This window comes from Sinocyclocheilus anshuiensis, unplaced genomic scaffold (assembly GCF_001515605.1).
Source record: "Sinocyclocheilus anshuiensis isolate Anshui unplaced genomic scaffold, SAMN03320099.WGS_v1.1 scaffold107, whole genome shotgun sequence".
Taxonomy (NCBI): Eukaryota; Metazoa; Chordata; class Actinopteri; order Cypriniformes; family Cyprinidae; genus Sinocyclocheilus; species Sinocyclocheilus anshuiensis.
This window is the reverse complement of record NW_015549584.1, coordinates 198,730-217,885: the sequence shown is the minus strand read 5'-3', so window position 1 is coordinate 217,885 and position 19,156 is coordinate 198,730. Positions and strand designations below refer to the sequence as shown.

The 19,156-nt window shown below is 37.6% G+C and overlaps 1 protein-coding gene across 1 annotated transcript in view; it reads left to right on the top strand.

The window, feature by feature from the left end:
• Positions 1-19,156, top strand: part of LOC107657879 (breast cancer anti-estrogen resistance protein 3-like) — a 55,566-nt gene that overhangs the window by 19,509 nt on the left and 16,901 nt on the right. Inside the window, exons 3-4 of the mRNA XM_016446158.1 lie at positions 900-1,245; positions 7,071-7,110. Of these exons, the coding sequence (XP_016301644.1) occupies positions 900-1,245; positions 7,071-7,110 (386 nt within the window). The remainder of the gene's footprint in view (positions 1-899; positions 1,246-7,070; positions 7,111-19,156) is intronic.

Sequence of the window (19,156 nt, the reverse complement as noted above, 5' to 3'; positions counted from 1 at the left end):
GGGGGGGGGGGGGGGTTAACTATTCCTTTGAAAACGCAACAGAAAGAGTGATGCCTTCAAATCTAGCTCATCCATAATTCCATAAAATCAGTCTCCACTTTCACTGCACCAATTAGTGGTCTCTGTGTGGCTGAGGAATGCTGAAGTAAACATGCGTTTGGAGACAACAAGGGAAGATCCTTATCTGCACCTCTTGTGGTCAGACTGAACGGAGTTCCCTTTCTTTGAGAGCAATGTCTGTTTATTGTTTCTCTCTGTTGCTGCCAGGAGACAGGTCTATCAAACAGTGATGCCTTCCAACTTACCTGTGCCACAGGGCACACATGGCAGGAGGTTTCGTATAAACACTAGCTGTTGATAGCACCTGTAAGAATGTCAGAACAAATAACACCCAGTAGTATTTTGCCATATCTGTGTTGTTAATAATAGATATAGCCTAAACACAGACTCACAGACTACTGCCAGTATTATAAGTAAAATAAAAAAAAATAAAACACCATACATATAAATTTATTCAAAGGTTGTTTTTTATTGATGTTTGTTTTAGCAAGGACACAATAAATTAATCAAAAGTGTCTGTTAAGACTATTAAATTATTCTATTCATCAAAGAATCTTGAAAAATGTATCACGGTTTCCAACATTGACAAAAAATGTCTCGAGCACTAAATGTAGCAAATTAGAATGATTTCTGAAGGATCGTGTGACACTGACTGGCTGCTGAAAATTCAGCTTTGCCATTACAGGAATAAATTACATATTTAAAAATATTAAAACAGAAAACATTTATTTTAAACTGTAATAATAATATTTCATAATATTACATTTTTATTGTATATCATATAATGTGTATTTTTTGTAGACTATTCATGTAATGTTGTCTTTATTACCATTTGACAGAGCTGAGGATGATGGCAGAAGGGAGGTTTTCTAGTCTGCCCAGGAACATGCACGTTGGGCGCCAGTGTCCACTCGCATCTTCTATGGATCTGCTGAGCTCACGGCCTGCCATGGCTGAGATGCCGGTCAGCGGCTACCAGGGAGTCTCCATCCATGGTACCCTGCCTCGCAAGAAGAAGAATGGCACTGGTTCCCCTGTGAAGCAGTGGGAGATGAATGGAAATATGGGGTCATCAGTAGCACCATACCCAGGCCGATATCGCCTGCCACCATCACCGCTCATACACAACATTATCGAAGAACACCAGGCTTTCCACTCAGACAGAAAGAGCATTGTCACATCTAGGTAAGAAACAGTACTTCTACACACCTGTCCTCTCCCAGTGATTCAAATGCAACAAAGCCCTATACAGCACCTGCAAAAACCCCACAATCTTTGCAAAGAATTCAAAGCTACCCAATTGTTCAGGTGTTGCTATTCTATGGACTTGTCAGTCTCAGTGTGAATGCCCCTTTAGGTAAATAGGAAGTAACATGTAATATGGTTTAAAACACAGTCCCAATTCACGAAATCATATACTGCTCTTTCCCAGCTTAGAGCAATGTTGCTTTCAAATACATAGTCAAGATTAAGGTCAAGATTTAGGTGAAGGTTGCCACAACAGCAACTTAACCTGCCTGCTCACGACGGCTTATGTTCTTTAACTAAGTATATCTAAAACCAAACAAATGACAGTGTGACAATGAACAAGCCAAATTGGTCACTTTTAAGACTAAAAGTAGAATATGATCAAGACTTTTATATCTCAAAATTGGCTGAATAGCTATATATCTCATTCATATACATATAAATTTACCTCATGTGCAGATTGTCAGATTATAGAATAGGACTGATTAGCAAGAACAGATTACATTTTACAAACATAATACTATTACACCGTGTCCTAATCATGACAATGCAACAACTGATAAAAGCACTTGTGTTTTGCCCGGTTAGGGCACAGAGTTATGGGACATTAGGAGCTCAGTGGGATTACCATTTACCTTTAGTACAATGTCTTATGAATTAAACGCCATATTATATAATAGGTTATAAGATGTCATCTACTGTCAACTGTTTAACAATCAAACTGAACAGTTTCTAAACTTAGGGTTTGTGACCCCACATGGGTTGCTTATTTTTGGTATATAAAAATTACATAACTTTAGTATAAAAGTAGCATAATTTTAGACTAAAATAAAATTAGACTAAAATATAGCCTATAAAGTGATTTGGATGCAAAGGTGAACTCAGTCAACAGCTAATACAGTGAATACAGCATCACTTGGCACCCTAAAACTGCTATTACCGTTTGCTAGCATTTATTTGTGCAGTGTGTAGTAATTTGATTTGAATATATTGTAGATGACTTCCAATGTTACCTCTATGCTCCGGCTTTATTTTTTACAGTAACATATCACCTATTTGTTTTGGCTAATGATGTAATAAGTTGGTCGTCAAAGCAGTTGACACCAAATCTTCACCTTACACTGCTCTTCAATCCCGTTAACTTTACTGTCTTCAGAAAATAGGACAACTGAGATGATACTCATAAAATACAAGCTGCTGCTGGCTCAGTCTCATGTCCAGGACTGTCTCCATCACTGCGCCTTGTCTCTCTTTTTCACTGTCTACCTACATCTTTGCCATAGCTCTAGGCCTGTTTAACTGTATCGTCCTTACTGTATGTCTGATCTTATCACAGTCAGCAACAAAGAAGTTTGCGTTTGTCTCATATTTGCACAGACTAACTTAACAGGTAATATCTCGCCCTCAATAAAAGACCTGGCAGATATAGTAAAGTAATCTGTGTCTGGCTCTGTAGACAGTGTTACAGATTAAGGGCACCTTCCACAAACAGGGCACAAAATAAGGCCTGAATTATATTATACATTTTTTCTTAATAAGAAATAATCACAAACTTAAAACAATGTTAAATGAACTTTTTTTTTTTGTTCATAAATGTATATTTTATTTATGTGTATTTTAATAATAAATATTATTAAAGCATGATAATTTAATTGTTAATTAAAAACAATAAATAATTACTTATTACTGCTAAATTAAAAATTAACTCAATGGATGAAATACAAAATGACATTATTTTGTGATCTTAATTTTTGGAAACAGTTGAAATTACAACTTATGCCAGAGCATGCCAAATTATTTTTGCTGGATGATAACTGACCTAACATATCTAATATGTTTCACAAAAAAGAATCCAGGTAAACAAAATAAAAAATAAAAACAGGATTTATGTGGAAAGTGCCAGAGAGAAACAGTTTCCACAACTGAAACAGTGTACAGACCATAAGACAAAACATTGATAACTCGAGTTGCTGTTAACATGTTAACATAGCACCTCAGGAAATGTAGACAGACTAAATAGCGGCTTTTATAAAAACAGTTTTAAGTGTAACTATGTGTGTTTGTGTGTCTGTGGAGGCGTAGTGGTGTGTTTGGGTTTCCGTAATCTGTCCCTTGACATTTGAAGGTTACCTAATATTAGACTACTATTTCACATCCACAAAGCTCACTGAGAAATGGGAGGTGAAAAATGACCACAGCACACAAAAGCTGCTGCTCTGGGCTGGCAGCAAGGTTAGCAACGACTTCTCATAGCAGCCTAGTCACCATAACAACACCTTATTGCGACTCTGCGTGACACATGGAAAAAGAAATAGGTAGAACATAAACACTATGTAGGTATAAGAGAGAGAGAGGAACCTACAGCACAGAAAAGGATTGACACTTCTCATTATCAACATGGACCTACATTGAATCAGCCCAGAAGCAATAACTAGCTTACTCCTGGATGACTTTTTTTTTACATTAGATTTATCAGAGTTGGACACTTGGATGGCATTGTGATTAAATGCCAACCTCCTAAACGTCTGGCTGCAGAATGCTTCACCAGCTTGAGTGTCTGCCTGCAGGTGAGTAGACAGATGAGACCAGATGCCAGTAGGTTTTGTTTCTAGGACTGAAACATTTATCTTTTATGGAACATCAAGGATTTAAGTGCTTTGCTTTACTACCTGCATGTGTGAGGCAGCTGTTCTAACACAGACACACACAACTCTTCACAGGTTATAGTGAGGACTGTAGATTTATAGCTTGACCGAGAGATGAAAGAATTTTTGAAGAGACAGATTGGAATAGAGATTGAGAGAAAAACACAAAGAAAGAGAGACAAAGGGAGAGAATGAGACAGATGAAAGAGATGGAGGAGCAACAGTGCCATTTGATTTACTTGTTAAAGCTGATTAAAGTGGTTCTAGTTGTTGACAGAATCCACTCAACACCCTCATAACTACATGGCCTCGTCTCAGAGCATGCCAAAATTATCTTTGGTTCAGTCTGCCAAATGATAGAAATGACACATGGTAAACATTAAACCAAACAATCAAATGATTAAACAGTTTTAAAAAGATATCAGCGATTTCCTGATGTTGTACTGCTATTATCACAATGAATCAGCCATCACTTTGTCATCACATCTCCATTGTGCAATATACAGGGTAACAAGCTCTCTCATGTGAGTACATTTACCCATTTACTTGAAATAATAATTAATAATGTTTGCATTTTATTGCAAAATAGTATACAAAATATAAAAACATTTGAGAAAAAATACCAGCATATTTTGTCACCAGACAGTGCCACCTATCTTTCATAATGTTCAACATCATTTTCATAATTTCTAAATTATACTATTACCTATAAGTAGATAAATGTACTCACATGAGCGCTTTTTACAATATGAACTAAAAAATATTCCATGTAGTCATTTATTTAAAATGAGGTCATGAATAGTTGACATGAAATGCATAAAAGTAATGATATTAATGCTCTGCATGTGCTGGCAGACTCAGGTCTTTGTTGGGCCGTCCGGTATTATTATTAACTATAATTAGTATTATATTAACTTCGTTAGGGTTGCTAAGCTCTACGGAACCCAAACATTCCATCCAGACTACCAGGTGGTCCAAAGGATTTCCTCCTGCCACACAGTTCTGCTGATGTGATGTGAAACAGTTTTTGTTGGAGTCTTTTGCACTCTCTTTCCTCTCACACACCCATTTACATTATATAAAACTATATTGAATCCACACCCTAAATCTGCATAAAGAAGGAAAACCTTTGCAGTTTGAGGTAAATACTGTAAATAAACAATCAAATAAATAAACATAAAAAAGCATAAAAAAAAATAAATTACAGTTTTTACCTTATTTTTAAATAATTTTGTCCCCAAATGGCAATTAAACTTCCTCACACATAGGAAGGTAGGTTTGTACGGTATAGTCATAGGTAATCTCCAATTTACTCATTGGGGCAACACAGCTTAACCAAAGACACATCTTAGAACACTCATAGTTAGTGTAAACACATAGTTTACACTAATCAGAACAATCACATCAATGGACTGAATTCCTACTGAAACTCCCTGAGCTCCCTAGTGAACCTGACTGGTATTGGTTCACTGCCCCTGTCGTCTTGGCTGTGAACTGCCTTTGATTTATGTCTTTCAAAGTGTGGCTGATTTTTGGGAGTGTTGCATGTCAAATGTCCCATTTCTCTCCTGTGGCTTAAGCATTATGAATCTGTTTCTGGAAACCCAATAATAGCTTGTCCATCTCTCTAACTTGACATGTCCTCCCTCAGCTTTCTAATTATGACTGGCAAGACTGTGAGGTACAACTCACCACTTTGAGACACAATACAGCTGTGGCTTGGCACAGAACGAGCCAGAGATGGATGTTTTTCTTGAGGCCATGTCCTCACGGCATGCCCTCTCTTTGCGGATAGGACGGTATGTTCGGCCTGGTCCCAAACTCAAGTCACTCTTGGGTCAACCCGTGGGAGTGCTGACAGTGTACTCTTATAGTGCTCTAATGTCAGCGTTCAGAAGCTTTAAAGCGTGACCTATCGCCTAGGCTACTAGAGTAGCTTTCTAGTGAATGTCCAGTGGGAACTTAAACAGGAAATCAGTTATGCTTTTAAGTTACATAAAATGCGAAGCAAACAAACAATCCACAAAAAAAAATCTTCTCACATTCTCATATTTCCAGTTATCTGACGCTTTTTATATATCTGAGCTCTCACCCCAGGTGCCACCTCCACACTGAACCTGAAAGCCACCCTTATTCCCCTAAGGGGGTGAGACAGTCCACACCACACACCCTGGTGGTAAGAAAGGAAGAAAGAGAGAGTCATAAAGAAAAGTCATGTTTTTGTGTTAGCTGAGATGAAAGGGACTCTGGGAAAAGGCAGAAAGAGAGAGGGCGGAAAAATCTAAATGGAGAAAAAGCTGAGCCGTGCACCTCGACTGCTCGTTCTTCTCTGCGACTCTCTTCACCACCATGGTTCCTGCGTTCCACATAGAGAATCTAAATAAAACAAAAAATGCAGTGCTGACCAAGGGCCATCTCTGCAGTTAGGGTAAGTCACATCTAGACCATAACCTTAAAGCTGCAGGCAGGAATAGAGGTCATGTGAACAACTGCTATGTCCTCTCTCCTATGTTTTGTATAGATTCTGTGTTACATTTGCACTAAGTTTGTCTCTTACCCAAAGGTTGCACTGAAAGTTTATTTACGCTGTTTTTCGAGCCTGTGGGAAATTTAGACTCAAGGAATTAAGTTCCCTTTTCCTGGCTATAATCCTTTAGAATTTGGGGTTTAAGTCTTCATGTAAGAATAAATCCAGAGAGAGGCACAAGAGTGTGTTTGTGTGTGAGACAGAGAGCCACTAAAAGACCTGACATGCTCATCCCTGACCGCTTAACCCTAAATTTTTTCTCTTTTAAAGCCTGCCTAAATTGTTTATTCATTGTCAAAATTGATATCTGCATTAATCTCAGCTGAACTTTGTGCATTTGGGGTGGTGTGGAAGTAATTGTGTGTGTTTGGGGGGATGGTGGGTGTTTGTGTCCACATGTTGTGGTCTATACTGTGGTGTAATGACCTCAGGCAAGAGGGGCTGAACGGGAAGGCACTTTACTGCAGTCCAACGTACAGCCTGCCCAGAGAAGGACCCACACACACACACTTTACAGTTAAACCGGCAGGCAGCTGAGCTAAAGGAGAGTTGATGTGTTCGCTGAAGAGAGTTCTTTCTTTTTCCTGCAGGGACGGTGCAGGCATGGACCCTACCATGGAGTATGTCAAGGTAAGGCTTCACATTTTACCTTAACATGTGCGTGTGGAGTTTGAAATGATTGCTCTATTATGGTGAAAAGCCACTGGCAATGTATGAGGTAATGACGGTATGGCAGGTGAGGGTTTGTAGAAGACAGAAATGATCTTAGGGCAACCTTTAACCATTTGAGATATCCAATACTATTCAGCTTAAGGAATTTTGTAAGTGTAGAGTCTTTAAAGTAGGACAGGAATGTCATATATGCTGGATGTTGAGGATATGAAGGATTGTAGTTTTCTGACTGAGTGCTGAGCAAATATACGTATTACATTGCATACTTGGATTTGCATCAGAGATAAATGTGTGCGTCAGTAGGAGTGATTATCTTTGTTGTATAAACATTTACGCTTCCTGATGTATCTTATGTGCTAGTTAAGAATGATTAGAGTTAAGCCAATTGCAAAAACAATACTTTCGTTCTATTTCTCAGTGTTATTTAACTCACGCCATGGAGTTTAGCAAATAAAGTGCACTCTCTTTGACCCGTCTAGGTAGTTGACCACATTTGATTCTGAGGGGAATGACAGGCAATGTCTTAATACACCAGACCTTAGACTCGTGCAACTTTAAGCCAGAGCTGTTCATAAAACACAGGAAACTCCACAGCCAAAATTTCCGACAAAAAGATCTGACAATTTCTGCGTTTCCTACTGTGCGAGGGGCCCCTGTAGACACATCCTCAATTAAAACAGCACAATTACAAGGAGAAAATGAGCTGGTGATGTTTCAAGGCTCTGCAAGCAACATATGCAGTTGAAATTACAGTATCAAGTTAAGAACAATGACAAATTTCACTTTGCCAGCAAAGGCAGTATTGTTCCCTGGCTTTATTTTGACCTGGGGCATCATCTAGCAGTTATGAAAGCTCTTCATCACACACTATGACTGTATTACAGCACCCACGACTCTGATGAAAGATATGGTGTGACATATATCTTGAGTGCCTCATTCGGTTAGCACTGACTGAATGAGATTTTCCACTGTGATCACCTTCAGCCTTGAGTGTGCTGTCACCACACAGCTACCTCTGTCATCCTGCTGAGAAACTATCCATCTCGCTCTCTCTGTCCTCCCTGTAGTCAGTAGCTCAGTGGTTTGCATCATATTGGGGTCTAGCAACTCTCTGTGAAGAACAAACACCTCATAGCATTACCTCACACAGACAACAAACCAAAGCAAACAGCACAAACACGCACACACACACACACAGTCAATAGCAACTATACCTTAGCAGTGCTCCAGCACAGTTGAACATACAGTCACCATAATCAAAAATTATTTTTTATAAAACATCATTACAGGGTGAATCCCACAGCCTGTCCAAGAATGTTTGCCATATTTTACAGAAATTGTATTTTGCACAAGCCTATTTTTGTACCAGTAGTTTTTTTGCACTATGATTTTTTAAATGACAATTAAACACATTTTACCACTACATTTTCATTATTATAATGCAATTAATATAAAAAGTACATATTGTTTGAACTGAATTTTTATAATAAATAGGAATGATTTAATTTTATTTTTAGCATTTTGCCATTAGTAATTAATATTTAATAATTATAATTATTAAAATAAATAATGAATGTGTTTATACAAATGATATATGGCAATATTACTGTAAAAATCGAACTCATCTGGATATTAATGGAGTGTAATGTGATTGATGAAATAAAATAAAAAAAATAAAAAAAAATTGGAGCAAAATATGATTCAGACATTTGTGAGATTCACCCTCCAATTAGAGAGGCCTATAACAGAACTTGACAGGAGATGACAACATATCCTCAGGGGAATAACATAGCCATGAAATGTTTCAATCAGATGAACTGCATATACACTGGCTCTTTATACTCTATTTGAGAAAGATCTCTGAACTGTCTGCCTGTTTAATGTGTGGCCATCTGTAAGCATGCATCGGCAGCTGTAGTAATCTGTATTGCCATGTGAAGTTTTTCTGTTTACACCATTAAAACTCAGCTGAAAACAACTAAATCTAGATGTTGACAGAGTCTTTATCACACCTGTGTGTTTGGGTGTCTGCGTCAAGGTCTGAGGTAGTCATAGCTTCTGTAAATCATCCCCCGTCCTCTCCCTCAGACTGAATGAATGTAGACCTCAGGTTGCCCTCTTCAGGTGGTGTTGAGTTTCCAGCGTCATGTTTATCAAACACCTGGGTCTGTACATGTCTAGTGTCTGAACAGAACCTGGGATCTCTGATCTCTCTCAGTAACAGAAGGTCCCCATGCAGATCTGTGCACAAATTCAATCCGTCAGTCAGAATGCCACAGATGGGGTTTATCATCTAAAATTGTAACTTATTTAATATAATATATATTGAATTATGCTGCTATAATTATCAATACAGTTCTCATCATCTACTGACAGTATAATCGGGGTAGACACTACTATACTTAGTTTGATATAAATTATACTTTCCTCTCAAACTGTTACCTGATGTTGATTATTCAGCCAAGAAACGATGAAAAAACTGTACGTCTTTCCTACAAAAAAGGACCTTAAAATGATACTCCTGTCTCTTACAGCTTGTTTGTCCACATTACATTAAATACGCTATCTATACACAAGGTCTGTAATCAATAATCAATTTAAAAGCATCTCTCTTCCATCAGGTTTAATTTATTTCAACATTCGACTGGCTAGTTTTGCGTGCCTTGGGTTTTCAGTTCAGTTGTGCTGGTTTTACAGCCTTGGCATATTTTTTGATGACCTGTTAGCTAAGGAATGTTTTCTTCAAAGTTAACAGGAAGCCAGCCATCAAAAATATGGGATAATAAACTTCCAAGACCTCGCTGATATCACTTCCTGAAGTCAGATGACCCTGGTTTTAGCACTGTTAGTGAAAGCTGTTTGTTTTCAGATGATATCAGATCAGGTGGTGCTCTCCATCATGGTTTGGGGTTGAATGAGTCAAGTTTAGATCTATGTTAGCTTAAATGCACAACTTCTACTCAGTTTACTACATCTGTAACCCCAGGACAAAACCTTAGCCACGCAACTTAGAGCAAGTCATTTATCTATATTTAATATCAAGCACGAATTATATGATTTTTTTTTTCCAATATCAAGCCTTTATTCTTTCTGTCTCCCTCCTTGCGTGTGAAGCAGAGATTGAAGAAATTGGAGCTATTATCATCAAAGAGGATCTGGAGGGTGGAAATTGTTTGGGTGACTTGATGTTTAAAAATATAATTTTTTTTAAAGGGTGGGAATCAAATCTGTGATCTGCGGATATGACGCATGAATCACCGACTTCTTGTTGTGATTCATGGATGGAAATGAAACATCAGTGCCACTTTTGGTTTACTATAAATTACATGACATGTTGGTCTCTTTGGCACATTGACACTAATTTTCACATTACACTTTTTAATAAAAATATATACAACTATTCAAAATTTGGATAGGCTGATACAAACTGAAAAGTGATCTAATCTGAAGAACTTGTAATGTACTATCAAGAACTTTTTTATAATCTCCAAAGAACCATATGGTTACATATGGTTAGCATTTTAGAGCTTAAATAAAAATATACATACAAATAAATAAATACATAAAAATCGAAGATTAGCAGAATAGAGTTGTAGTAGCAGTCATAATATTTTGAGTAAAATGTCAAAATGAAAAAAGTCAATCACAATACTGTAGCAATATGAGATTTCTATTATATAACATTTGCTAAATATTTCAAGTTTATTCACATATTGTTTTGGCTTTTTCTCAAAATATTATGACTTCCATTATTATGACTTTATTCTTATCTCAGATGTTTGACTAGTTACTACAACTTTGTTGTACTTTTTAATATTTAATAACAACAGATTTATTTCCTGCTTTCTCCCACACATGCACATGTATACACACACACATCTTTCTGTTCTTGATGGCCTGATGGTGAACACACACTGTTGCTCAGTAAGCTGCTAAGCACTCATGAAAGAGCTTTACAGGAACAATGAGGCACTGTTCCCTCTGTGGGATCTGCTGCCCTGTGAACCCACAGAAAGACCTCCTTAGTCCGGCCTGCAGCCTCTCTGAACGCATACAGCAGCTAGAGACAGAAGCACAGAAAGCCCGGTTTTGAACAGGGAACATAGACTGACCCAGTACGAACAGCTCAAAGGGCTTCTGTCTCTCAAAAGATGAGAGAGACAGGAAGCACGAAGACCTGATGGAAGAGACTGACACACCCACTCATATTGTTAGATAAAATCATATCACCATTGCTTGATATTTCATATTCTGTAGATAGATAGACAAAGAATAGAGTAATGGCCATGAATGTAGGCAGGAACTTTAGGTTCGTCTGCACAGAAGAAAATGCTAAAGATGTAATCAGTAACATTATTATTGCACAGCACATTATTTTTCATTAACAAACATATAATTCTTGAAAGAATTCCACTGTAAATACACATGATTGATTAAGCATTATATGTAACAATGTTTAACAAAGGTAATATAAAGTGTTACTAAAGTAACTATGTAAATAACTCGGCAGATTAACCCTAACGAATGCTATGACTTATTGTTTTACTTTTATATAACCTGATAAATGCGTTGTCAGATATCCAGAGTTTTCATTTAATCGAAATGAAATAAATAGCATGTGGCACACTCCCTGCTTTAAAGCCTCCAGTTATTATAATATAATGTTTTGGCATGTGTTCCAGATCTTAATGCAGTGATATTAAAAGTAGTATTTTTAGAGCTTTACCTCAGGGAACACTGTAGATTATACTAAAATCTTGTCCACAGGCATAACTTGACTGGTGTTGAAGATCGTTGATCACATTCCTCTTAGGATGGAGAATCTCTTGAGTTTTACACGACTGTGAACTTGGAGCAAGACTGATAAAACCAAACATTAGTGAGTCAAAGCAAAAGCTGAATGAATATTGTATTACATATTGCAGCAGAGATGAATTGTCATATCACTCAGGTGCCAAACTAAACAAAGAGGAAGATCATCAGTGCATCTAGAGGTTTACATAACATTAGTGTGAATTGGAGAACTATGAAGCCACTATGAGCCACTCAAGCTTGCGTTGATTATTATCATTACTGCACACATTACAGAGGCAGAGCACCTCCTAGTGTTCATGTATATGCACTGCAGCACTACCTAATAAATTACAGCAAGTTTTCATTCACATTTAACATCAGAATTTATAAAAAGTGAAGTCCTTTGAAACAGCAAGTCTAGTGATTTAAGTGAAAAAGTTTCCAATCATAGTTTCTGTAGTATACAATAATAAAAATTTATATTAAAATATGTAATAATAAAAATATTAAAACATTATAGAAAAATAAAGCAAAATTATTATGAAGTCTCAATAAGAAATCAAAAATAACTCTAACCACTGGATAAAGTCTCAACTCTCAGACTTTATGCACTGGAGTTGCTGTTGGTCTGTCACCATAGAAAAAGGACTTGCTCACATTGCACTGTGTAATATTTTACATTTTCGAATTGTAAATCTATTTTTCTTGTCTGCATTTTTTGCCTGCTCAGAAAAAAAAAATGTGCAAGATGGAATCAAAGGTTTCCCAGATTACTCTAGTGAATTAGAGTAATCTGGGAAACCTTTGATTCCATCTTGCACATTTTTCTACTGTGTCTTAAAATACAAATATGCTATTCGGCTAGAAACGGTCACATGCAAGCACTTTACCCTTTGAACTATATGCTCTCTTGAAGTGAAGTCAGACATGTATTTAAAATGTATTTTTTGCTCTTATGTACAAAAACATCACGCTGGCTGCTTTCTTTAGCAGACTGTGGAAAGGCAGATTTGCTCGCAGGACCATGGTGATTTTATTGAGCATAATTAGGTAGTTTAGGAGCCCACTCTCAGGGAGAGCATTCCTTCTTCTACTCAATTTAACTCATTTTATCATGCTTAAATCACAAATCTTCTTCTAAAATCAGTGCAGAAAATCAGGAAAAGTGTGCAGATTGCACTTAGAAATTATACGTGAATATGATTCATAGGGTTGTAACGGTATGAAAATTTCTTATCACGATTATAGTGACCAAAAGTGTTGGTCCGAGGGTGTGCCAGCCAGCCATAATGTCTTTGTTTACCTCTTAAGAGCAATCTGGGAGAAACATAACAAATCTGTTGATAGACATACAACTCTTTGTGTCCAAAAATGGCTTTGGATTATGTAGAACAAACAGCACACTTTACTGTTTTCCCTCATATTCATACTGCTTTCCATTTCATATTCATTTAATTTTGTTGGTTATTTAAAAAAATATATACACCAAGGTTTAAAAGTCCACAGTGAAGGTTCAAAACACACAAACAAACAAAAATAAAATACTGAAGAAATATTTCATATTCTGCACTGTTTATGTGTCGCTAATCCAATAACAAAATTAGCGACATTGATCATGTGAACTCTTTGCACAGACAGTCAGATATTCCAGCTTCCACTGAAGCACAAAATGCTCTTTGGATCATTCTCAATTCATGCTGGAGAACATGATTTTTACACAAACTTGAGGAATTCATGCAGCTCAATTATTGCTGTCAAAAGATATTTGTTTATTTAATTTTTTTACTCAAACTGCTGTGCAAATAAAATTATTTATAATAATAAAAAAAACATTTTCACTAATGGACTTTTGTGTGCAGACCCCACCAAAATTCTGATATTATGAAATCATTTTTGAAAGGTCCTTTCACTAAATAGCCACACATTATTAAATGGTGCAAATAACACAGACTCACCTCACAAACACTGTGAGCTCTTATTCAGTCCGGTGAAATGGTCTGGAAAACATGAATTCTCTTCTGTCTTCTAAACTTACTGGTTTCCAAATGCCTCTTTTACTCTCAGAGCCTTTTCTATGGGGTGGGGGTTCCTTTCCCTGAAAATGACAGAACTCGTAATGCTGTTAACAAATAGGCTAATCAAGAGAAAGCCCCCGTTAGCCCCCCAACAAAAGCCCCTCTAGTTAGCCAACTAGCCGCAATAACACTAAGTGCTGTTTGCGTGTGACTAGAGACAGAGTAGTCTTGTTATTTAAACCCCAGTGGGAAAAATGAGTGAATTTGACCGTCTGGGACCCTTCAGGCTCAACCGAGCTCTCCTCTCAGGGTCAGGATAGTCCCAGCTGGGGAAGAGAGGCCTGCCTGCTGGGGGAATGCTCTTTTATATTAACCCCCTGCTGTTACTGAAACCCCGCTGGATTTTAGAGTGATGTTGTGATGATACTAAAAGACACGGGTCCTGGTCCTTCAGTGCAGACCTGTCACACAGTATCACCACTCTCCTCATCTGCCTAGAAAACTGCTCCTGAAAGTCCTCCACAGGAATTGCTCGCTCTTGTCTAAAAAGATTCATTTCAAATGTAATTACTAGTGATCAGCAAATATTTCTTTATTCTGTTTTGATATGAAGTGATAATTTTCATCTTTTTAAACCCTGATAACCAGGCCCACATGGAATTTGAGCATATGCTGCAGATTTCTGTCAAATCCAGTATTTGTGTGTTAATTATAGTATTTTGGTTAATTTAATTATGCATTTAGCTACACATAAGGAGGTAGTACTTCTACTCAATTTAACTCATTTTATCATGCTTAAATCACAAATCTTCTTCTAAAATCAGTGCAGAAAATCAGGAAAAGTGTGCAGATTGCACTTAGAAATTATACGTGAATATGATTCATAGGGTTGTAACGGTATGAAAATTTCTTATCACGATTATAGTGACCAAAATGATCAAGGTTATGAGTATTATCACGGTATTGTTAAAATGTGCTGGAGATGTTCAAAAAGTACCGACACATAAATCACTTCACCAAGTTTTATATTTAAAAATCAACAAACAACAAATAAAATGACTTTTTGTTTGCATAATCACTAAAACAATAACATTACCAATGATGTTCAGATTTTAAGTGGACAAAGCAGTATTGCGATTAAGAACACGTCCTTTAGGTATTACATGGAGCGAAGATGAAAACAAAATGCCATCGAATTGTTTATGAAGACAGTCAGAACCTTCAGAGCTACATTCATATAATTCATTCATTCATATATTCATTTGTATAATTCCCTTAGCATTTTTTTAAAACCTCCCAGCTTTTCCGCCATTTTCACTCAAAACTAAACTACTCTGCGTGCTGTGCGCACGTGAGACTGTTACTTAAAACTGTGCTTTATGCTGAACAGTATTTATTTATCGCGAGTTGTTCAAATAGCGGTAATCTAATACGGTTTTAATGATAATTAAAAGATGAAATGGTAATACTAACCGTGGGGAATTTTATCATGATTTATCGTCAAACCGGTAATCGTTACATCCCTAATGATTCATTATATTAGCATCATTGGTCAGTCAATATGGATTTTTGAATGGCCAATGGAATGCAGCTACATATCTCAGAACTCAAAACATAATATTTGCTTGCTTTTTACTAAGCTTCACAAGCTTGTTAATTGGCCAGTTAGTGACAGAAAATCTCAAAATGACTAAATATAATCTTCGCTCAATCACTAATTAGCATATACCTAAAGAAAAAGCTTTGAAATTTGGAATTTCTAAGAGAAAATGCAAGAACTTAAGAAATTTGAAGCCCTAATCTAAAAACATCTTTCTATCCCGTTCCCTCCTCATCTATTTTCTGACAAGCTGTTAGAGGTTTTGAGGAAAGGGGGGGTTGGTTTAGAGGCTGGCTGTGTGGCGCTCATGCAGCTGGCTGAACTCTGATTGGCTGGAAAGTCATATCACATGGAGTTTAGCACGGCTCCTTACATGGGCTGCCCGGGGGTGAGAGCAACAGCATGGAGCAGCATATGCACTGCTGAGCGCACAAACATATGCACACACACTCACACTGAGAGAGTTCACAGACAGTCGCTGGGCAGCTAACATGCTCCTGTTCACCAGAGGTATAAAGCACTGAGTTTTGGAGATTAAAGTGTGTAAGAGTATTTCCACTGATGAGTGCCACAGAAACGAGAGATGTCGGAGAGATGCAATATTTTAAGGACCATCACGACAGCTTTGTGCTGCTTCTATCAGAAGAGCTCTGTTATTGGAGCCAAGGTGAGTGAAAGCTTGTTAAAATGACATCTGTATAAATTTACATGTCAATTTATGCAATTTAGTAGCATCTAATTCATGTGTAATATTTATTATATTTATTTTTTAACAACTGTTTACTGTTAATTTACATAATTATGTAACTATGTTGGTTAGAAGTAAAATGTAAATATAAAGGGTAAAATACTATAAATAAATCTGCAGATCTGTAGCATAATAGAAAGACATTACAGAAAGAAAAGCAGGGAAATTTTTAAAAAGGCAACAAAAAATGTGACAGAAAAGAAAAGATTGATAGAGAGGTGCCATAAAAAGCAGGTCCATGTGTAGTTTTATTGTGGCAGTCTTTGGTCTGGGTTCTTTAGATATATGGCTTTGCTTCATTATAGTAAGTGAAGGCGTCAGGCACACGCTCACTTACAAGTGTGTATGTGTGTTTCTTCCCATTCACTTGTAATTGTTTAGCTGCACAAACCATTTAACCAGTATTGATTGAAATCTTTTATCTCTGTGGCTTGCAAATGGGTCGTAAGTGTGAACACGTGCAGTTCTATTCACTCATCTAATGTGTCATGTGATAAGGACAGAGAGCTGCTCAGGTCGGGTTGAGTGAATTTATGGGTGATATAAAATTGGTTGCCCTGCATGAGGCTGTTACAGTTTTATATGGAACCGATGTGGGAAGGAAACCATCAGCCAGCGGGTCATACAACTATTCAAAACGCATGGATTATTAATAGCAAGAATGTTCAAAGACTTACATTACACAGAGACTACAGGGGGTTTTGGCCAACAGGATGAAATGCATTAAAATTTCTGAGTGGATTGAAGGAGTCTCCACAGGTGTGGCTAAACGGTTCTTTCTTTCTGAGGGCGCATGAACTACTGATCTATGGTCCATCAAAGCCTAGAACACAATAAAGCAGAGCATGTTAGGAACCAGAAATTCACTGAACAGTCCTGCTTTTCATAGCAGTATTCCTGTAGTTCAAACACCAGAGCATGGCACTAGCAACACCAAGGTCATGGGTTAAATTCCCAGTGTGTGAACTGAAAAGATGCATAGCATTGCTTCGAATAAAAGTGTCTGCCAATTGCATGAATGCAAATTGCACCAACACTGATGACAGATTCCTGGCTTGTTTATCAGAACAGTCTATATTTTCAAATTCTAAGGCTGAATTGGCCAGAAATAGCAGCATGTTTGTTATTTCTCGCGTCTGGCGGGCCAACTCATCAGATCCTCGCTCTCAGGGCTTGAACGTCTGTTGAAAACATTCGGGTCTGGTCCACATTTTTTGGGCTTGTTTCTAAAAATAGCGCTAGGTTGTCATGGAGACTTCCGGTCTTTGCGATGGTGTTGGGGGTCAGTGGGCAATAGAGGGACAGAGAGGGCAGTGTTGGTGCCTCTTGTATGAATTATTTCTTTTGAGAGGAAGTTTCTCACAGAACGGCTTCAGTCATAGAAAGCTTCATCTGGCAGAGAGTGACTTCTAAGTAAATTTCTCAGTGGTGAAAACAACTTGAGGGCTTTATTTTGGTCAGTGTGAGGTGCAGCTGTGGGAAGGAGGGTGGCGTGTACTGTACGGTACAGCTGTGAATGTCTTCCACCCTGCAGAGGCTTGAAACTCAAACCGTGACAAGCCTGCCTTAAATAAACAGGCTTACTCGTTTGGCAGAGACGTAAATTTACACCTGACAGACATGGACTCTAATGAATGTCGAATAAATTGTTCTTCTGAGTCGGTTCTTTTTAATGATGTAGTGTCTGTTTGGGACTAAAACTTTACGGCATGTGCTTTTTTGAGTGTCTCGCCACTAGTGTTTTTAAGATGGCATCAAGAGTTAAAAGTAGTCTAACTCCGAACAGTGTCTTGAGATCCCTGTATTTGGTTTCATTCTTGGTTCTGTCTAGCTGTTTCTGTGTTAAAGTCCGGATCTTGTGTGATGGCTAAAATGAATCAGTGAGTCATTTTTAAACACCCAAACAAATTGGTTCATTGAAATTAACTGAAAGGAATCATGTCTCCTTTTCTCTAACACTCCCCACACACACTGGACATGCAGCAGAAGTTCCCCACACACTGACAGTGTAACACAGCCGAAGTATCATGGCTGTGGCAGAAATAAAAGCTCAGCAGAGCAGTGGGACAGCGGGAAGGCTGTCTGATTGAAAGGCTGCTGGAGAGGTGCTGACACAGCCTGGCACAGTCCCTTCAGTCTACACCAAAAGTTTCACCTCCTTTCTGTGATAAAAGAATATGTTTTTGGATCAGGGAATAAAAACATTATTCTGGAAAGCACTTCATGTGTTCAGCAACTGGCAGAGTCACCAAGCAACAACTACTCCTGCACTATTTAAAAAAAAAGGCATTCAAGGCATTCTCCAGGCTCAAGGCTTTCCTTTCCAACAGTATGGCTTCCAGCAATTTTGAGTCCCTAGGACAAGCGTGCCCCCTACTTTTCCTCTTCTTCTCTCGTTTGCTATACAACAATTTGAGCACGCTTGAGGAAACATTAAAAAGAGGCCATGTTCAAAGTGATCCAGCACAGCTGCCCCAGGCCCTAATCTCCCCTTCTGCCCTCCTTACAAAGCCAGGGCTGGGCCATGCTGATTGGGACAGAGCTGGAATGGAATGAGGGGCCTGGGGGATCATAGATTGAAATGGAGAAAATGTGATTAAATGAGAGAGAGAACAAGAGAGAGAGTGAATCTAGCTTTTTTTCTGAAACTAAGATGCCCTCTCAATCCACACAATGTATGATACGATTTGACTAGATTATTATACAGTAAGAATGGAGAGAAAAGTCAATATATCAAAGTATTGACATTTTATGACAACTGAATACATCATTTAAAAATTTTACATTTTACAAAAATGATAAAAAATTATAAATTTTTAAAAATATAAACAAATTAGCCTAAAAAAT